The sequence below is a fragment of the Nelumbo nucifera genome, chromosome 7 (genome assembly GCF_055504915.1).
Source record: "Nelumbo nucifera cultivar China Antique chromosome 7, China Antique-T2T, whole genome shotgun sequence".
Lineage (NCBI taxonomy): Eukaryota > Viridiplantae > Streptophyta > Magnoliopsida > Proteales > Nelumbonaceae > Nelumbo > Nelumbo nucifera.
Window position 1 is genome coordinate 1,613,734 of NC_142655.1, and position 22,589 is coordinate 1,636,322.

The following is a 22,589-nucleotide window of genomic DNA, read 5'->3' on the forward strand; positions in this document are numbered from 1 at the left end:
TTTTTATTAACGTGAAAGTAAAGGTTTTGGTAACGCATTAATGGAAGTTAACATGTAACTTTCAGAGTTGTTGGAGTGGAATTTACGCCATCAAAACCTTGTTTTTTAGCTAGGTATCATCAAATGCAATTCATTTCATTGATATTATAACCTTCATAGCGACATGATCGATACTTTGCTTCTTTATTTTCTACAAACTAAGGAATTGGGAAAAGACCTCCAAAGTTCTAAATACTTTTTTTTTTTTAAAAAATGTATCCACGTATATATATATAGAGAGAGAAGATATGCCCCCCCATGGACATTTTAATCCTTGACGGCGCTTTCTGAAAACCTCTCCTAATGACTGACGTCTGAATAATTGACATGACCAAAATAGTCATTCTTCACTTGACATGACCAAAATAAATGCCCACTGGATGACCAATTGACCATTATTGGTTTAGTAATTGGAATTGATTACTCTATAACTGGTTGGAAGACTTTCAAGAAAATGATTAAATATGTTGCAGATATTGTAAAAGAGGTGAGAGTATTAATTTTAGTCTTTCTAACTCAACCATACCATAGCTACTAAACACTAATAGCTTAATTTCAGTACACAAATGGAGGGGCAAGGTGTATGAAGTTTTGGTGATGTAAGGGTATATATGTTTGCACATCAATGAATATGATCAATTAGTGAAATGGCCATCTCATACGAATGCATGGTTGTAATCATGGAAATAGAAATTCTTTGTACATGAAATGTGAGAGCCACCTTGAAGATGCAAAGCACAGAATAGAATTGCCACAGAAACCACTCTAGTCTGTGCAATGGTGGACGTAATCAGAGCATGCTCTGCTTGATGGCTGCAACAATCCCAATCAAAGCAATACAAGTAATTTGCAGGACTACTTCCAGCACTTTGAGACCCTTCAGTGCACCACGGCAGTTCACCACATGAGACCACTGCCTGCGGCAAAATAAGGCCAACAACTCAATCATCCATGTGAACATATATATAGTATCTAGTAATTAATACCATGTAGCTCTATGTATCAACATATTTACATAAATACATCATCATCTAACCCTTGTCGCAACTACCCAATTATATATATGGGGTTGGCTAAATGAATCTTTTTTTCTTCATTTTTTTCAAATATCTAGTACGAAAAGACAAATCAGGATCTATGCATCTATGAACATGAGAGTTTGGTAAAAGTTTTAATACAGGCTGCCAACCTGTTACACATCACTTCCTTTATTTGGACTTGGGATTGGCAGGGTAAGACAAGCTCACACTGGTTGCCTTGTTTGGCGCATCTTTTCAAGTGGGCTATCAGCTTTTTAGAAGCCCAAAAACTCAATTTTCAATCTTTCTCCATTTGGTTGGAAGAAGATCTTTCCACTAAAAACTCGACCTTGACAAGACGCAAGAAATTCCATTCAAGTTTATTTTGGGAAGTTAAAAATGGAGCTTCTCACCTTTTTTTTTTGCCTACTCAAATATCATCTTCATGAAAAAAAATGTACTTCCAACCAAACGATATTTAAACTATCAAAATCGTTATATAAAAAAAGCTCACTACATCATGTTCCCTTGCTCCAAGAGCTCACATTTAGATTAGATGTGTGCATCTATGTATCTATAATGGACATATACATGGTAAGTTAATTATTACCTGTCCATTAAACTGCTCTTTAGGAGGTGTTGGGGGAAGGGATCCGTCGAACTTGGCTGCCCAATCAACTTGACCGACCACCCGAGTACTTTGTCAACCATTATATGAAGGAAATGACATGGCCATCTGACTTTGTTGGCACAAAACAAGCCTTTTTCCAATTGGATGGCCCAATCTCATGTATTTTACGCTCCTACATAGAAAAACACAAAGGTTCTAACTCCAAATATGAGAAATGAAACCACTTTTACCAATCCAATCACTTCAGAAAACACCAACTAACAGAAAAATTTCCTCAATTCTTCAAAGTTTTTTTTTTTTTTTTTTTTGTAGATGATCAGGTAAATTAATTTCCTTAATATTACAGTATACTTGTACATGGATTTTCCCTGAAAGAAAATTAAGGCCCCGTTTGATTTGTGGGAATAAGCTGGAATCGGAATGGGCTATTAAGATTCCAACTGTTTGGTTGGATGGAATTGGAATCCTATTTCCATTCCTTTTGAAATGGCATTTCCTCATTTGAGGAATTGGCCATTCCCTGCCCCTCCCTTAAGAATGAAATCCCATTGCTGTTGATTTTAACTTTCATTCTCATTTCTGTCTGAACCAAACAGACTATGAGAATGGACCATTCCAATTCCGACTATGAAGCAAACTGGCCGTAATAATGTTCAGCCACAATGCTTTGTTTTGGAAATCAACTATAACCCAAAGTTACTGCTAGTAAACTCCAATTATATTAACAACAAGGTTCATTGCAAATAAAAAACAGAAGAGACAAGAATTAACATGGTTCAGCAATCTGTGCCTATTTCAACAGACGATCCTGTGAAATTTCATTATATTCTCAACTGGAGGTACAACCATATCTTTATACCTCTAGCTAGTATCTGAAGAAAAGAGTTTCTCCTCTCTAAGTTCTAATTCATCAACACAGCAGGCAGTAGAGAAAAATTAAAATACCCCCAAAAGGCTTAGTATAGGTAAACTTATTGAGCCAGATCTGTGGAGCCTACTGCAAATGCATGACAAGTACTTTATATTTAACGAAAAAGAGATACAAAAGGACAAATATAAATGGCTCACCTAGTGAAGAACTAAGAAATAGGCTGAGATGCTTATATTTTGTTCATGATAAATTAATACTAACAGATATCCAATGCAAGTTGGTATAGCCTCTTTTCTGATAAATTAATTACCTCCAAGTGAAGCAGATAAAGATGTGAATCTAAAAGTAAGGTTTTGTTGAATATGAGACATCCAACGCGGAAGAAGTCGATCAATCCAATACACATAGTTTCTTGGATAGGCCATTCTCCTGCACCACCAAAAGTCAAATTAATACAATGGAAAACTAAGAACACGAAAGAAACAAAATTAATTTGACATAAATCAATCTAGTCTAGTGCAGATCCATTATACATATATTAGCTTGATCGGGAGAAGAAATAAAAATCAGGGTGGTATAAATTTGGTATGGCCATTCTCAACCATTTATGTCTAACCATTGGACTTCCCCCTTCTCTATCTGCAGCCTTAACTGTGAAATGTATAAATAAATCTATGTACATGTGTACTGTTAGTGGTACAAACCTAGCTAGCTAAAAATTAATGTTGTCACTGAGGTGGTATTGTTTCAATACTCCTAATAATTAACATAATTAGTGTGTTTATCTACAAGCTCTTATCTGGATTTGGGATAGGGGGGTTCGAGTCGAGTCAAATATCTGATTATTCGAATTCGAATCAAAAAATTTAGAAGTTTGAGCTAGGTTACCTCTGATTGCAGGTCTTCCTCAGCAACTGAGGTGCCGAGCAAAGTTGACACCCTATATACATATATACATATGTATACTTGATTAGGCACAGGAGCCTTATGAATCGAGCTCTATTAACAAACGAATCTATATATTAAGCTTGAATTTGGTTTGGAGCTCGATTTAGATCGAACCAAACCAAGCTGAAACAGTCTCTCTAGCTTGGATGAATGCATCTTGATCTTAGGAAAATCTTTTAACAGGTCCTTGCCCCTCAGAGACAGAAGATGATCCAGCAAATATTTACATACCCGTATGGAAGATCTCTAAATCCCATTAAACCCGCACTTCATGGATCGTCCAACTCCGGGATATAAGGAGGTTTTTGTTTTATCAATATATCATTCTACTTGGGATCAGTGCTTTCTTGAATGTGTGAACCTGCACGTTTTGTTAATAATGTCAATTAAAGAATCTGGCAAACAGAATGGTAAATTGTAGATTACCACCCTGTGCTTTGGGGTAGTGACACTAAGCTTCCTGTACTTTCAGTTGCAGCAAGGAGTCTCCTAAACTTTCAAATTCCAATGCTTTGCCCCCTCTCCGTTAATCGTTAATCGGATTGATGGAGAAAGTTAATTTACTAAAATGCCCTTTCAAGATCATATGGATGAGAGGATGACATTTCAAAATGACAAAAAATGGCAAGGAAGAGAAAAACACATTATCTTTTTTTCACCCACTTTAATTATTGGACAAATTTCTCATTGCAAGAAAGAAGAAAGAAACAAAAATAAAGGGTTTATACAAATATACAAGAGAAAGGGCAACATAATCCCACAAATTAAGGAATGGGCAGTTTGGGGATTTAGAGTTGCTTAAACAAGCACTTTGGAGGGGGCAAAGTATTATCTGAAAGTGAAAGTTCAAGGTGGGGTCTTTATTGCAAATGAAACTTCAGCGGAGGGGAGGTGTCACTACTCACAACCCCCAAACAGGGTGGATTAAACCAATTAGCTCAGATGTTCCATATACTCTTTAGGCTCAGTTTGGAAGGAGTACAAATATTTAATAATGATATTATTATTATTATTATTATTAAGTAATTAATTTTTTGTAATTATAACATTACAATCATAATAGTAGTAGTAGAAATAATAATAATTTTATTATTATTGTTATTAAGTAATTAATTTGTTGAAATTATTATTTTTTTAATTCATGAAATAATAATGTCTTTTTAATTCATATAGTTTAAAAATATTGAATAATTGAAAGTTTTAAAAATCTTTATTAATTATCTTGAATTTATTATCAGTCCGACTTAATATGCTTCATTATTTTCAGTAATTTTTGTTATTAAGTTAATAATTTGTTGTAATTAATCTATTTTTAATTAATGAAGCAATAATGCTTTTTTAAATAATATAGTTTAAAAATATTGAATAGTTGAATTAATATATATATTAATTCATATTAATTATCTTGAATTTATTATCAGTCCGAATTAATAAGTTGCATTTTTTTCGGTAATTATTTATTATTTTCATTAATTTTTGTTATTAAGTTATTAATTTGTTGTAATTCATTTTTTGTTTAATTAATGAAGTAATAATATATTTTTAATTAATATAGTTTAAAAAATATTGAAGAATTGATAGTTTTAATAAGTTTCATTTTTAATTAATATATTTTTAATAAGTTTGAAAATATAGTTTATTAATTATCTTGAATTTATTATCAATCCGAATTAATAATGAGATATTATTAAATATAATATCAGTAATAATAATATTATTACAATCATATTAATAATAGTAATAGTAATGATTATACTATTATAATTATTATTATTTATTAAATATTGAAAAAATAAGTAATTAGTTAACAATAAGTAATTAATTATTATCAGTAATTAATTAGTATTAATTAATTAAATAGCTGTAATTAATGTCAACAAAATAATTAATTAGTTATAATTGAGTAATAAGAATATTAAATAATGATTTTAATTTCGTTATTAAATTTGAGTAATTAATTGTCGGGATTTAAAATTAGCAGTTATGGGTTTGAATGCATTCAACACGTGTAATCTGGGTCAACCCGACCCGACCCGACCCAATTAACAAATTAGGTCATCTTCTTAACCTGAACAATGCACTCTATCGCTCGATACAACGACGAATTCAAAACTGCAACAGGCATCAACTGCCAGCAGATGGATGGTTTTCACCCATTTCAACCAAAATATAGTAACTTAAACATAACAAGAATGAAAAAACTAAGAAATGAAGAATAAAAAGTACAAAAATTTTGAAGAACAAAAACACGTCATCGACTGCCCATAGCCTTTCCTGTAAACTGAACACTGAGCATGAACTCTATCTTATAAACAGAAAGCCACAACGGCTAGCCATAAATGATCGTCGGTGTTTGGCAATCATTAAAACAATAAACGTCGAATGGCCACAACAGGTTCTGTAACCTGACGACCGAGTATAAACTAAATCTATCCTATTAGCACCGTGCCATAAGGCTAGCCATAAACGATTGCCGCTGGTCGGCGATCATTAAAACAAAGATTGAAATAACAAAGAACTACTATAAAGTAATTGAAGCAACCATAAAATGAGAATGAAATAAGTATAAACCAAGGAATTTACTAACTAAAAACTATTGAAAAAATAGAGATAATACACAAACTGATTGGAAGTTGGTTGAACCAAAGACCTTCAATCCAACACCAATGCTGAAGTTAAGACTTCTCTGAGTAACAGAGTTGTTGCAAAATTCTTTGAGTTGTAGAGTTCTCTTAATTCTTTGAAGTTGGAGATGATGATGATGATGATTTTGTATGTATTTGGTTCCATGGGCATTTATAAATGAATCATTTATTGCTTTAAATGTTTATTTGAAAAATTTTATTTTAAACGTTTCTTCTTTTATTGTTTGGTTGGACATTACTTTAAACGATTCTTATTTTCCACCTAAGATTAGTATATACCACATAATCATTTCATTTCAAGAAATATTGGGCATTAGGGGAGATAAAAATTTGACATTTCCTCAAATGTTTCATGCACATAAGTCTAAGCATTTATGTTTTTTACTGTTTACTTGGTTTCATGCATAATAAACGCCAACACCTATGTGACATGCTGATGCGGTGGCATTTTTTCAATAAATGCACACGGAACCAAACATAGCCAAGTATCACTCTCATTGTTTGTTCCTTAGGATGGTTAATTGAGTTAATAGTCATTAAGAATGTGATTAGTTTAAGCAAGCATTTGGTTAAGTAATGGATGTGGGCCTTGATGGCACACTTGCTCAAAGGATAACGAGTATATGGACCCGAGGAATCGAACCAGATAGCTCAGCGAAACGTGATCAAATTTCACCTAGAATCTAGGGTTTTGGCTAATCACTTGAAATCTTAGATGGTGTTTTCTAGAATTTTACTATTATGTTGAAGCATAATAAGCAGCCTAAATCATTTTTTTCATGTGTATCTATATCCCTATACTAAAGCAAAAGGGTCCACGTCACTAACATTTTTTCTTAAAATAAGTTAATATTCTCCTAAAAATGAAAGCCAATGAACATTAGAGGGCTCCTTCTATTTTAGTTTTATTTAAGAAAACCCATATATGACACGGGCCTCATGTGGCAAGGTGCTAAAGAGCACAGTCTGACAGTCAAAGAAAACATATATTTTCCCCTCCTCAGGTTTTGGAGAAAGCAAGAATGGCTTTTTATGAGAATATAAAAGTTCATCAAATTGAACTCGTTAGAGAATTTTCTAACAAGTGGCGACCGATTATTTGGAAATCCCCAAAATGCAACACGATCAAAATTAATTTTGATGCATCTTGTATAAATGGTTTCAATTGTGGTGTGGGGACCATTGCTAGAAATTATGGTGGAAAAGTGTTAGATATAAAGGCATATTTTTTGGGTGAAGCCACAACAAATATGCTAAGGCCTGGTTTGCATGGAAGCCCATAATCTGGCTTTAAACTTTAAAGATTTTTCCATAACTCATCATTTCCCGTCTTCGTGGAGAAACTCAACCGCCGAAGAGCACACAAAACATCACTGCACTGCTTTGAAGACCTAGTTCGCGTTTGGTTTAGAGTACCAGCATGTCTTTCGTGAGGCTAATAAAGTTGCTGATTGACTTGCTCATCAAGCTCAATTCAGTCCTTCAGACTCCTTAAATTTTAATGTCCAGGATCTCCCTCCCGCTCTAGGTTTCATTTGTAATTGTGATTCTTGGGGACATTCTACCCCGGGGCTTGTGTAGCACTACTTGGATTTATCAAAAAGAAAAAGAAAACATTTTCGATTTCCTATGATAGTGCTTTAGATCAATCAAGGCAGAAGAAGGCCTCCTTACCATATACAATCTAATAACTCAGCCAAACTAGGCCAAATTTCAAATAGGATCAATCCTGTTTATTGCATCTTTGAAATCGCAGATTAAGCTGATCAACTTGCTAGATGGGCAGTTCAAACCATCACAAGTATTATTTTACCAACCTAAAACCCTATATAGGTGGGACCAACATTGGGTAATGGCCTTAATCTTTTATCGTTTTAAAGAGAAATTATTTTACTAACTTAAAACAAGTGCCCGGTGTCCACCAGCGATAAAGTTCAAAAATTAGGGAAGATCTTTGCTGTGCTGAAAACTGATAAAAGCATACAAATAACCAACTGTTAAGTGTTCATTTGACCCGATAAGCCATAGTGTAAGAGGACATCAGAGCTTTTTGGATATTTACTAAAAACTCTCTTATTTATTGGTGTGGCATTATTTTGGTCAGTTTTTACAACAGGAAGGTGAGAAAGACCCTAATACCCCTTCATTTTCTGCAATAAATACAAATGCTCGTTTTAAGTGACCAAAATGCCCATCATATATTTTGTCTACCCATTTACCACTTCAAAACTTCTAAGTTCAAACATGGGATTATGATGCTAAGTTGGCCCCATTAAAGTTTTAGAAGTTCCCTACATACTACCCCTCCCTGGATGGCCCATTGGTTTAATTAGTAACGGAAATTGATTACTCTATTACCGTTGGAAGACTGTCAAGGAGAAGAAAATCAAAATGGTAACTATGTTAGTTGGAAAAGAGGTGAGGGTATTTCGATCTTTCTAATTCAACCATATTTACAAAGCATAAGGGCTCTGTATAACTTTCAGTGTGCAAATGGAGGGGGCAAGGTGTATACAATTTTCCTGATGTAATGGTATTTGCAGAATCAATATCAAGTGAAATAGCCATCTCATACGAATGCATGGTTGTAGTCGTGGAAATAGAAATTCTTGTAGATGAAATGTGACAGCCACCTTGAAGCAGCAAAGCACAGAACTGCCACAGAGACCACTGTAGTCTTTGCAATGGTTGACACCATGTTCTGCTTGATGGCTGCAACAATCCCAATCAAAGCAACAGAGATAACTTGCAGGACTACTTCCAGCACCTTGAGACCCTTAATTGCAACACGGCAACTACTGCAATTCACTACGTGAGACCAGTACCTGGGAAAAATAAGGGCAACTCAATGATGTGAAGGTTGTTATAAAAAGCAAAAGATATAACCATGGTATATAATAAGATAGCATCTAGCTGTATATATGATATATCTACGGAATTATATAAATATATCATCAACATCATATCTAAGCCTTGTTCCATGTATACAGGGTCGGCTACACGAATCTATTTCATCATTCCATTCTGTTAAGCATCCAGCATGAAAAGACAAATCGGGATCCATGATCATGAGAACTTCGCAAAAGTTTTAGTGCTGGCTGTCAACCTGATGCAACTCTCCAGTCCTCCTTTATCTGGGCTTGGGAATGACAGTGTAAGACAAAATCACACTGGTGGATTAATCAGATAAATATATAGGCCCATATAAACACATTGACATCATGATGCACATTCATGTTTGACTGGCTCCAAGAGCTCACATTTACATTGTGCATCTGTGTATCTATATAGGCATGTGCATGTACAGTTACCTGTCCATTAACTGCTCTCTAGGAGGTGTTGGTGGAAGGGCTCCATCGAACTTGGCTGCCCAATCAATTTGACCACCTGAGTACTTTCTTAACCATTTTCTGAAGGCAATGACAAGGGCATCTGACTTTGTTGGCACAAAACAAGCCTTTTGCCAATTGGATGGCCCAATCTCATGTATTTTGCGCTCCTACATAGAGAAACACCAATCAAAGAAAGAAAGGTTCTAAATCCAAATATGAGAAAAGATAATTGACTCCAGGAAACAACAAATAACAGAATTTTCCTGAATCCTTCAAAGATTTTTCATAGATGAGATAAATTTCATCCATATTACAGTATACTTCTACATGGATTTTCACTGAAAGAAAATTAATGGTGTTCAGCATAATGCTTTATTTTGAAAAGCAACTAGCTCAAGGTTACTAGCTATTAAATTCAAATAATTAACATCAAGGTTCATTGCAAATAGCCAAATATAGCATTACCAAGAAATAAAATAAAATGAAATTTAAAGATTTAAAACTAAAACTAGAAAAGAAAAATCCATAAATGCAAAAACAACACTCAGAGGAGACAAGATTTAACATGGTTCAGCAATCTGTGCCTAAATCCACTGATGACCCTGTGAAATTTCACTATAGTCTCAACTGGAGGTACAACCATATCTTTCTACCTCTAGCATCTGGAGAAAAGAGTTTCTTCTCCTCTGTAAATTCTAATTCATCAACGATATAGTACACAAAAATACCCCCAAAAAACTGTATGGATAGCTGCACGACAAAATTTACCAATTATTTTGGCACCGTTTTTTTTTTTTTTTTTGCTTCACATACCCAAGCTGCAAATATGTTGAGGTTGTAAAACCTCAAGAAATACATTACAAAGAAAGAAACATAGAGTAGAGAAGCAATCATTTCCATGTAATATGTTCTCAAATGGTATAGTCATTAACAGCCTCTTTCACTCCTTGTAAGCAGCACATAATTTGTAGTAGTGAGACTCATGCATAGAAGATTCAAGAAGAAATAAATGAAAGTCACATGATTTTCAAGGCCCCCACCCTCTATGTACCTAAAGAAGAGACATAAGATAATAAGAATGGAAAGATTTTTTATGCTTCTGTACATCAAAATTTATAGCAATCTCTAGGATACAAACTAGGTAACAAATCTCCCTAAATAAAGGAAAAAATAAAACTGATTTCTAAAAATATTTGTACAGCTCACAAATCTCTCAACTACCTAAAATAGCATATAATATAATACATAATTACCGAAATCTTCCAACACCCCCTCAAGCTGGCATGAATATATCACTCATGGCAAGTTTGCTAACTAAGTTCTCATACTGCGCCCTAAGAAGCCCTTTGGTGAGAATGTCTGCTACTTGGCTCGTGGTGGGTATGTAGGGCATGCATATCACACCACTGTCTATCTTCTCCTTGATGAAATGTTTATCCACTTCTACATGCTTTGTTCTATCATGTAGAACTGGATTATGAGCTATGGAAATAGCTGCCTTGTTATCACAATAGACTTTAATAGGTGTTGGTGTAGGAACCTTCAACTCTTTTAGGAGCCTTTTGATCCATAACACTTCACAAAAGCCATGTGCAACAGAGCAGAATTCTGCCTCTGCACTACTCCTTGCTACAACACTGTTTTTTGCTCCTCCAAGTGACCAAATTCCCTCCTACCAAAGTGCAGTAACCTGAAGTAGATCTTCCATCATTTATATTACCTGCCCAATCTGCATCTGTGTAGGCTTCGACTTGGAGATGACCCCTATTTTTGAACAAGAGTCCTTTCCCCGGAGTTCCTTTCAGGTATCTCAAAATCCTGAACACAGCTTCAAAGTGAGTAGGTCTAGGTGAATGCATAAACTGACTTACTACACTTACTGCAAAGGCTATGTCAGGTCTTGTGTGCGACAAATAGATTAGTCTTCCAACTAATCTTTGATAACGTTCTCGATCAACCACCTCATTTGTTGTTGCTGCTTTTAACTTCATATTTGGGTCCATTGGAGTTTCTGTGGCTTGACAACCTGTCATCCCTGTCTCCTTGAGCAAATCAAGAATGTATTTGCGTTGGTTGATAAAGATTCCCTCCTTGGACCTTGCAAACTCCATTCCGAGAAAATATTTAAGTTTTCCCAGGTCTTTAATGTCAAATTCAGCCTCAAGCTTATTCTTCAACTTGTTGATTTCAAATAAATCATCTCCAGTCATGATAATATCGTCTACATACACTATCAAAATAGCTATTTTACCTTTAGTGGAGTACTTGAAAAATAAAGTATGATCGGCTTGACTTTGTGAGAAGCCGTGTCGCTTTACTACATCCCCAAATCGTTCAAACCAAGCTCTTGGTGATTGCTTTAGCTCATATAGGGATTTTTTTAACCTACAAACTTTGCATCTTCCAAGACTTTCTTCAAATCCTGGTGGTAGGTTCATATATACTTCTTCCTTTAGGTCTCCATTCAAGAAGGCATTCTTAACATCGAACTGACAAAGTGGCCAGTTAAAATTAACTGCAAGAGAAATAAGTATTCTGATAGAGTTAATTTTAGCAACGGGAGCAAAAGTCTCTTGGTAGTCTATACCATGAGTTTAGGTAAATCCTTTTACTACGAGTCTTGCTTTGTATCTCTCTACACTTCCATCAGCCTTGCACTTCACTGTAAACACCCATTTGCACCCAACTGTCTTCTTGTCATGGGGTAGATCAGTAATACTCCACGTATTACTTTTCCTAAGAGCATTCATCTCTTCCATCACAGCTAACCTCCACTTCGGATCATCTAATGCTTCCTGAACAGTTCTTGGCACATACAAATTAGAAATCCTAGACACAAATGCTTTATGAGTATGTGATAATTTCTCATATGACAAGTATTTTGCAATAGGATGTTTTGTGCAAGCTCGGGTACCTTTTCTTAATGCAATTGGAATGTCAAGATCTGAAGAGGACAGATTAGACAAAGACGGAATAGGAGTAGAAGGATTACTCTGAGTTGTAGGACCTTCACTCGGTAAATTGGATTGGGCTTCTGCTGTAGGAACAACTGGAACAGTAGTACTTTTGTGAAACCTCTTCCTGGTATAAAACTAAAGCTCGGGATTAATCAAAGGTATCTGACAAATTTAGATTAAGAGTACTATCACTAGGTTCCATTCTTTCAACAATTGTTTCCGAAACTTGCTTATCAGAATTAATCAAAGGTATAAATTCTTCTAGAATAGGTAAAGTTTCCCAAAAATTATCTTCCTTACTTATGTTCTCTCCCTGAAGAGAATTTTTTTGAAAGAAAGGTTGGTCCTCAACAAAGTATACATCCATACTCTCAAAAAATTTCTTTGTAACTGTATTAAAGCATTTGTACCCTTTTTTATTAGATGCATAACCAAGAAACACACATTTTTCACCTTTTGGATCCAGTTTTGATTGAAAAACATTTGGTATATACACATAACAGACACAACCAAACACTTTTAAAGGAAGATCCGTGGTTATTCGAGATGTGGGAAAACAATTTTTCAGATTCTATAAAGGATTTTCATATTTTAAAACTCGAGATGGCATTCTATTTATCAGGTAACATGCAGTTAGGAGAGCATTTCCCCAGAGATATTTAGGTACATTCATAGAAAACATGATGGCTCTAGCTACCTCAAGAAGGTGCCTATTTTTTCTTTCAGCAATCCCATTTTGTTGTGGTGTGTCACGACAAGTTGATTGATGGATAATACCTTTTTCGATCAGAAATGCTCCTAAGTATTTGTTAAAGTATTCAGTCCCATTATCTGATCTTAGAATACCAATTTTGGTTTGAAATTGATTTTCAACCATTAGGAAAAATTCTTTAAATCTTTGTTCAATCTCTAATTTCCTTTCCAACAAGTAAACTCAACATACCCTTGTATGGTCATCAATAAAAGTCACGAACCATTTTTTTCCAGAAAGTGTGTTAACCTTAGATGGGCCCCAAACATCACTATGTAACAAATAAAATGGTTTTGAAGCAAAATAAGGTTTTATTGGAAATAAAACACGATGATCTTTAGCCAAATGACAAGCCTCACAATGAAGTTTTGACCAATCAATTCCTTTAAACAATTTAGGAAACAAATGTTTGAGATATGGAAAACTAGGATGCCATAATATAACTTGATCACAGACAGAGGTTGAACTCGTACTACTTAAACCATGAACTTTTTTATTACCAATAGCGGTTTCATCAAAGTAGTAGAGTCCATTTATCTCTCTAGCAGTTCCAATTGTCTTCCCCGAGTTTTGGTCCTGAAAAACACAAGTGGAAGGAAGAAAAAGAATGGAGCAGTTAGTATCTTTAGACAATCTGCTGACAGAGAGAAGATTGCAGGCAAGTTTTGGAACATGTAAAACAGATTTCAAAGTAATTTTTTCTAAAATTTTAATGTTTCCTTTGCCTGCAATAGGTGAAAGACTACCATCAGCTATTCTCACTTTTTCAATACCAGAACAAGGATAATAGGAACTAAATAAAGTAGAGTAGTTTATCATATGATTGGAGGCCCCTGAATCTATGATCCAATGACCGGATTTTCCTAGAATTGAGAGTGCCAAAGAATTGCTACCTGTTTGTGCCATAGTCCCGACAGGAGTATTAGGTGACGAATAGGATTTTAGTAGTTTAAGAAGGTGATCTATTTGCTCTTTACTGAATGGAGATGATTCAGCCTCGTTTGCTATAGGTATATTATGTTCTCCAGGTTTGTTCGCCCTGTCATTGGATGGTCTCCCGTGCAGTTTGTAGCAATTCTCTCGGGTATGGCGAGCTTTCCCACAGTAATCACAGCGCAAGTTATTCTTGTCTCCAACCCGCTGATTTTGGGATGACCTTTGACTGACTTGGGCCTCGGAAATAATCAAGGCTGACCCTTCCACAGGTCTGGTTGTACCTGCAGCCTTCTTTCCAAGCATCACTTGTCTCCGGCTTTCTTCTCTACGTACTTCTGCAAATACCTCACCGATTGGGGGCAGAGGGTTTCTTCCAATAATTCGGCCACGAACCTCATCGAATTCAACGTTTAAACCTGCAAGAAACTTGAAGACTCGGCCAACATTCGCCATCTTCTTGTAATAATTGCAGTCATCGGGTGACTTCCACTCGTAATCGTTGAATAAGTCCAGGTCCTGCCAAATTCTCTTAAGAGAATTAAAATACTTAGTCACAGAGTTCTCACCTTAGCGAATATCTCCGAGTTGTAGAGTTAACTCGTACACTTGGGATTGATTCCCTAAATCAGAGTACATCTGTGAGACATTGTCCCATAATTCCCTGGCTGTAGAATAGCAGAGATAATTTGCCCCTATCTCTTCAGTCATGGAGTTAACCAACCACATTATCACCATGGAATTTTCAGCATCCCAAACAGCATAGGCTGGATCCTTCACATCAGGCTTCTTCGTGCCTCTTGTGATATAGCCAATTTTCCCTCTCCCTTTGAGATACATGTGAACAGATTGTGACCACCGGAGAAAGTTGTCACCATTTAGTCGGATTGTAGTGATCTGAATAGGGTGATTTTTCAGGCAGATTCCGGACAATCTGGGGCTCAGGCTAATGAGGCTGAGAACTGAACGTGACTTCGGACATTTTTTAGGGACAGAAACGCAGAAACAAACCCTAGGTCTTTTCTGCTCTAATACCATAAAAAAGAGACAGAAATATAGTAAGAATGGGATGATTTTTTATGCTTCTGTACATCAAAATTTATAGCTCTCTCTAGGATACAAACTAGGTAACAAATCTCCCTAAACAAAGGAAAAAATAAAACTGATTTCTAATAATATTTGTACAGCTCACAAATCTCTCAACTACCTAAAATAGCACATAATATAATACATAATTACCGAAATCTTCCAATAGTACCAATAATCCATCAGAGATTTTAAGAATGGAAAAGAAGTAAAGACATTCACCATGTTTGAACTGCACAGAAAGGGCTACAAGAGTTTGGCACCTTAGGCTTAGTTTGGAAGGAGTGCAAATACAAATATGTACAGTACAAATACATACAAAATACATAGTTTTGCACTCAACATATTTGTATTTGTACTCCTTCTAAACTGAGCCTTAAGAATAGTATATATAGTCCAAAAAAAGGCTTTTTCCATGGAAACTGGTGATGTTTAACACCCTACCGCCTTATTATATTAAGGGATAATTCCTGCAGTATGTTGCAGACACACTCGTAGGCGAGGCTAACCACTGCGGCCGGCAGCAGCAGCGAAGGGCAGCAACACTGAAGGGGGGCCCAAACGACAGCTCATCAGGGGCCCACTTACCTTGCCACTCTAGTCAACTCACCGCCAGCTTACCTTATCCCTTATCCCTTACCGTATCCCTTATCCCATCTACTTATCCCCTATTCTTAGTAGGAGTTGTGTTACCAGTAGAAATAGGAAGTTAATTACCATTAGAAGTAGGAGTTTGAGTTTCGATAGGAAATGGATTATCCTAACCGAATACAACAAGGAAACCCTCTTGTAATCTCCTATTTAAAGGAGCTTGGAATTGGAATAAAGGCATTGAATTTTTGATCAAGGAAAGAGCTTAGGAGAGTTAGGGTGATCTCTTGAACAAATCACCCCCTAGTTCGCCACAATAGGGTCAGCACGCAAAGGGAAGGGCAAGGGAAGGCTAGGAGTTTTCCCCGTGGACCACCCCGTGACGAGATCCTACGCCCGGGCCCATAACATTCTGGTATCAAAGCCAAACGTCATGGGCGATATGGAGCAGCTATCATCCAAGGTCCACGAATTGGAACATAGGCTAGCAGAAACCAGCATGGAGGTTCGTGAAGTCAAGGAAGATGTCCGGGAGATGCGACGCCTGCTGGAAGCATTCCTCTCCAACAAAGAAAGGAGTTCTGAAGGAATCGCCAACACAAACAGTCGCCGTCCGGACTGGGCAGAGGCATCCAGCGAACAGCAGATCGCTGCCCCAACAGCCGCAGTTATTCCCAAGTATAGCCATTTGGAGTTTTCCTCATACAGCGGCAGCGGCAGCGGCGACCCACTGGGATGGCTGTACCGCTGTGAGCAATTCTTTCGTAATTAGCGCACGGAGGATGAAACTGTAAAGTCTCCTCCTTTGGCCGGGGACAATGTCATGAACATTATATTGGTACTTGCAGAATGCACTCCTTGGTCGAAGACAGGTGGACTTGGCGATGTTGCTGGGGCTTTACCGAAGGCTTTGGCTCGGCGTGGACATAGAGTTATGGTTGTGGCACCACAGTATGGTAACTATGCAGAAGTCCAAGAAACAGGAGTGCGCAAGAGATATATGGTGGATGGGCAGGATATGGAGGTAACTTTCTTTCAAGCTTATATTGATGGCATGGATTTTGTGTTCATGGACAGCCCTATGTTTCACAATATTGAGAAAAATATATATGGGGGAGGCCGAGAAGATATTTTAAAATGCATGGTTCTCTTCTGTAAGGCTGCTCTTGTGGTTCTCTTCTGTAAGTATACCCGGTGCGTTCTTGTGATCCACAACATAGCACACCGGGTCGTGGTCCAGTAAGCGATTTTCGTTATGTGGATCTTCCACAAAACTACATAGATCATTTCAAACTACATGACCCAGTAGGTGGGGAACACTTCAATATCCTTGCAGCTGGCCTGAAAGCAGTAGATCGTGTAGTCACTGTAAGCCATGGTTACGCCTGGGAGCTGAAAACTAAAGAAGGTGGCTGGGGTCTACATCAAATAATAAATGAGTGTGATTGGAAGCTGAAGGGCATCATGAATGGGATTGATGCAAAAGAATGGAACCCACAGTTGGATGTTTACCTGGCATCTGATGGCTACACCAATTACTCTGTGGAGACTCTTCAGACTGGCAAGCCTCAATGCAAAGCAGATCTACAAAGGGAGCTTGGTCTTCCTCTTCGGGAGAATGTTCCTCTGATTGGGTTCATTGGCAGGCTTGACCATCAGAAAGGTGTTGATCTCATTGCTGAGTCCATTCCTTGGATGGTGGACCAGGATGTGCAATTAGTCATGTTGGGCACTGGGAGACTTGACCTGGAACAACTTCTCAGACATTTTGAGAGTCAACACCATGACAAAGTCAGGGGTTGGGTTGGTTTCTCTGTGAAAATGGCTCATCGAATAACTGTTGGTGCAGACATCCTACTCATGCCTTCTAGATTTGAGCCATGTGGACTGAACCAGCTTTATGCACTGAGCTACGGGACAGTCCCTGTTGTTCATGCTGTTGGTGGACTGAGAGATAGTGTGCAACCGTTTGATCCATTGGCAGAGTCCCAAGCCACGTATCCGGAATTCGAGCTTGAGGACAAGCTCGTAGTCCAAGAGGGGTGTAATGTTGCAGACACAGAAGCAGTAAACACACTCGTAGGCGAGGCTAACCACCGCGGCCGGCAGCAGCAGCACTGAAGGGGGGCCCACACGACAGCTCATCAGGGGCCCACTTACCTTGCCACTCTAGCCAACTCACCGCCAGCTTACCTTATCCCTTATCCCATCTACTTATCCCCTGTTCTTAGTAGGAGTTGTGTTACCAGTAGAAATAGGAAGTTAATTACCATTAGAAGTAGGAGTTTGAGTTTCGATAGGAGATGGATTATCCTAGCCGAATACAACAAGGAAACCCTCTTGTAATCTCCTATTTAAAGGAGCTTGGAATTGGAATAAAGGCATTGAATTTTCGATCAAGGAAAGAGCTTAGGAGAGTTAGGGTGATCTCTTGAACAAATCACCCCCTAGTTCGCCACAATAGGGTCAGCACGCAAAGGGAAGGGCAAGGGAAGGCTAGGAGTTTTCCCCGTGGACCGCCCCATGACGAGATCCTATGTCCGGGCCCATAACACAGTAAGATTAGCATTTTTATTAGATTGCCTATGGCAGGCATCTTTGACAAGCTTAGTAGGTAAACTTTTTGAGCCAGATGGAGATTACTGCAAATGACAATTACTTCATATTTAACAAAAATAAGATAAGAAAAGGGCAAATAAATGGATCACCTTGAGAACTAAGAATAAGCTGCAAGCCTTATATTTTGTTCATGATAAATACTAACAGACATCCAATGCAAGTTGGTATAGCATCTTTACTGATAAATAATGTGACAGGATTACCTCCAAATGAAGAAGATAAAGATCTGAATCCAGAATAAGGTTTTGTCCAATATGAAACATCCAACGTGGAACAACTCGATCAATCCAAACCGCAAAGTTTCTTGGAAATGTCCATATCAATCTACTTTTACCAGGACTAACAGGAATACAAATAAAAATCAGAAGGAATCGTCGTTGAGACTGCTCCTGGACCACCCAAAGTTAAATACAATGGAAAACTGAGAATGTGAAATAATAAACAAAAAAAGGAAACCAAAATTCCATCAAATTAATTTGATATAAATCTATCTAATGCATTACCTTCTTGACACTACCTGAAGATGCAGATCCATTACCTTGATCTGGAATCAAATCTGGAGAAGCAAAAAAAATACAGGGTGGTATAAATTTGCTATGGCCATTCTCCTGCTTTGCAACAAAACCATTTATGTCTAACGTCTGTACATTTATCTCCATTGGCCTTCCTCCTTCTCTATCAGCCTTAACTGTGAAATAAATGTGTGTTAGTAGTACAACTACAAAAAATATTTATAGCAACAACACCCCAGCAACTCCAGGTCATTGAGGTGATATCATTTCAATAACCCAAACAATTAAAATAAATGTTTATCTGAGCTCTTATCTGGATTTGGGACGTGGAACTCGCATTATCTTATAATGTGCATAGGGAACATGAGCAGGGTCCATAAGATTTTCAATCAAAACTTCATACCTGAAATGCAAAGGCACATCATCTCAAGCATACAAGGATTAGTAATTCTGGGACAAAGCTTGAAAATTCAATACTGTCACTAGTTTATACTTATTAGCACATTCATGCAGCAGAGTAGTTGAGTTCCTTGTAGAAGTTTGTGGAATATAATATAGCACATTCATGCTGAAACTTTTTACAGTTCTGTATACATGCAGAATTATCTACCCAAACGCGGGCATTTGGTCTAGTGGACTGATTCCTAAACATGCTACTTGCATGGATAATGGAATCATTTTATGGTTTATTTTTTATTTTTTATTTTTTTTTGGGGGGGGGACAGGTTAAATGTTTCTGTAGCTTCAGTGAATGCATTATGTCATGAGCAACTACAAGCCATTGATAATATTGGAGTATGTCCTTGTTCGAGTCCTTGCTAGACAAGGAAACCCCCAGTCTAATACCTATTTTTCTCTTTCACCATAAAATTCATTTCTGACGATATTCTTGTAATATTATCATATGATGACTAAATGTGTCAATTTAACAAATAAGTAGGTTTATTGTCAAATTACGGGTTAAAAGTATAGCTGTCAATTGTAATTGGGTCTTATTAGGTCAGACTCAAAAATCTCAATGACAGACCCTATAGGGTCTGGTTCAGAACTGGTTCTGCACATTTACTTATAGGGTTGGGCCCAGGTCTACCTTGACCCAGACCAGACACAACCTATTGGCAGCACTGATCATTTACTTCCCACCTTAGATATATAGCAAGGACCTTAACAGGTCTTTGCCTTAGAGACAGAAAATGATCTAGCAAATGTTTACATACCTATATAGTACATCTCTAGTTCATATTAAACTCAAGTGTGATGGATCGTATGGGGATATAAGGAGCTTTTTATTTGATCTACAAAAACATTCTATTAAATGGTACTGTTTGGTACTCATGCAACTACATCATTTACTCCCCACCTTAGATAATAGCAAGGACTTTAACAGGTCCTTGCCTCAGAGCCAGATGATGGTCCCAACAAATACTTGTAAGCCCATATGGAATATCTTTATTCCTCATTAAACTCGAGTATGACAGATCATCCAACTCCAGAATATAAGGAGTTTTCTGTTTCATCAGTATATCATTGAACTGGGGCTCAGTGATTGGCCGAAACCAAACAAGGACTTTAACAGCTATATCATTGTACTCATGTAGCTATATTATTTACTTCCTACATTAAATATGGCAAGGACTTTAACAGGTATTTGCTTCAGAGACAAAGATGGTCCAGAAAATATTTACGTACCCGTATGGAATATCTCTATTTCCCATTAATCTCGAGTATGATGGATCATCCAACTCTGGGATATAAGGAGGTTTTTGTTTCATCATTATATCTTTGTACCGTGGCTCAGTGCTTGGCCAAAACCAAACAATATTATTCTGCACAATACTTGGATAAACAGCCGCACATGCTTTCTTGAATGAGTAAACCTGCACATTTTGTTAGTAATGTCAATATAGAATAACAGTGGTGGATTAGATAATTCAGAATTTTTCACTAAGAATCAATTAATTCAGATGTATCTTAAAAGCTCTTTAAGTAGGCAAAAGTTAATTAGACTAGACTAGACTATGGATCATGATGTTCGTGTAAATCCTCTGAAGATAAGACATCAACTCATTCCAGCTTGTATCTAAGTTCAACTGACACCAAACAAAGGGAAATGAAAAACAAAATTGGAACGACATAGCTAAGTAATCGTTTAACAAATCGAATTGTGCTCTGTATCACTTGGTTTTGAAAGACAACATAACTTCAAAGAAGGATGGAATTTGATGGAATCACGGTCTAAATCTCGATACAGACTGTAAGTTATTTTCTTCTCTAGAAATCAAGAGATAAACTGAAAACCAAGAAATAAGAAGAATTAAATGTTACCCACTTTCATTGGACCAAAACTCAAGTCAAAAACAAAAATAAGAATTAAAAAGAGGAATTTCTAAAACGAACTACAACGAGAATTGTTACCGGTGCACCATCAGGCGGCGCCTGTGGAATGAATTTGCAATTACCAGCACCATCGAAGCACCATCCATGGTATACACACTGCAACCGTCCCCATTGGTCGATCCGTCCTTCGGAGAGTGGCGCCAGCCGATGCGGGCAACTGTCATCGAACACCTGCCATTTCCCTTCATTCCTATCCCACCAGACAACAACGTCGAGACCCATAACCCTCTTTGCGTGCGGCACCCTCTTATCAAGATCACATACAGGCGCAACAGGATACCATTGCGAATACCAATCAAATTTCTCCTTTTCTCCACTGCTTTCAGCCTCAGGTGTAGGTGGGTCTATCGGTTCAGTCGAAACAGTCGAGGAAATGGTCGAGAGAAGCTTGATTTTGGGCTTGCTTCTGCAACTCGACAAGGAAAGTGAAGTGAGTTGTCGATCAGGAGGATTAAACAGCATTGACTTCTCAAACGGAGGTGTGGCTGAGATTGTCGGGAGGTGTATTGAAGGGAAGGATACAGCTCTGAGAGTTGCCATTGCCACTACTCTCACAGATGTTGCTCGTTAGCTTCTAAAGTTTCTGAAGAGCGCGACCGGAATGAGTAATTCTGATCACTGGCCAAGTAGAAAAACCGAATGGGTTATCCGTTCGGCTGTTCCTCCCGCGCTTCGCCCTTTGCCTTTATGGCTCTGTCACAAGCCACCTAACAATTGTTTATGATAGAATTATCTATCATTTAAATATTAACTTATATAAATGCCTAAATTGGAGGACCCATTACTTTACTAAATCTGAACTACACTACAGTACCATATAAATATAATGGGTCCCGCCATGGAACTTAACTGCGTACGTGATCCTACTTGTGTAAGACTAATCGCCACTCTCTCACAAGTGATTCTTTCGCCATCAATCTATTATGATTTTCCACTCTTTTGATATTTTCTTATGTCACTCCCTCAAAAGCTTAACATACTCTTTGAGGGGAGATAGGTAGTCGAGTGAATCAGTAGCATATAAAGGTTAAGTACGAGATCCTCTTGATACTGAACTGTGTGCTTATACTTATCATCTATTAATGCAATATAAATAGCCTTTTGCTAACCTGTGTGCCATTTTGTTGTTTTTTTGTGTGAATTTGCTTTGTTGCTTAGGCTTATTCGCCCCATTCGAGTGCCGCATGGAGCCTCAACGATTAACCCTGTAACAGTTGATATCAGAACAGGAGCTCCTTCCTAGCTATTCGACCCGTGA

The 22,589-nt window shown here is 37.3% G+C and overlaps 2 protein-coding genes across 3 annotated transcripts; one reads left to right on the top strand and one right to left on the bottom strand.

Moving 5' to 3' along the window:
• Window positions 1-8,529: 8,529 nt before the first annotated feature.
• ACD1-LIKE (ACD1-like protein) lies at window positions 8,530-22,056 on the bottom strand. 2 transcript variants are annotated; one of them, XM_088892150.1, is made up of 7 exons: window positions 21,350-22,056; window positions 20,624-20,811; window positions 19,247-19,337; window positions 18,926-19,111; window positions 18,626-18,805; window positions 9,465-9,652; window positions 8,530-8,978 (listed from the first exon to the last, which is right to left on the bottom strand). In XM_088892150.1, exons 1-7 carry the CDS (start codon window positions 21,869-21,871, stop codon window positions 8,723-8,725), a joined length of 1,611 nt encoding a protein of 536 aa, XP_088748276.1. In that variant the 5' UTR covers window positions 21,872-22,056; the 3' UTR covers window positions 8,530-8,722. The 2 variants fall into 2 exon arrangements, with proteins under 2 accessions (XP_088748276.1, XP_088748275.1); XM_088892149.1 differs by having other exon boundaries at window positions 18,626-18,811.
• LOC148790090 (granule-bound starch synthase 2, chloroplastic/amyloplastic-like) lies at window positions 15,963-18,619 on the top strand. The gene is given in 3 exon segments (XM_088891084.1): window positions 15,963-16,040; window positions 16,576-17,026; window positions 17,029-18,619. Coding segments are annotated over 3 exon segments (1,425 nt in total). The 3' UTR covers window positions 17,925-18,619.
• Window positions 22,057-22,589: the final 533 nt, after the last annotated feature.

Coding starts and splice junctions, on each gene's coding strand:
- ACD1-LIKE (XM_088892149.1), bottom strand. CDS start 21,871: ATGGCAACTCTCAGAGCTGTATCCTTCCCTTCAATACACCTCCCGACA. Junction 20,812..21,349: donor CGCCGCCTGATGGTGCACCG/GTAACAATTCTC, acceptor CAAAATGTGCAG/GTTTACTCATTCAAGAAAGC. Junction 19,112..19,246: donor TTCCACGTCCCAAATCCAGA/TAAGAGCTCAGA, acceptor ATTTATTTCACA/GTTAAGGCTGATAGAGAAGG.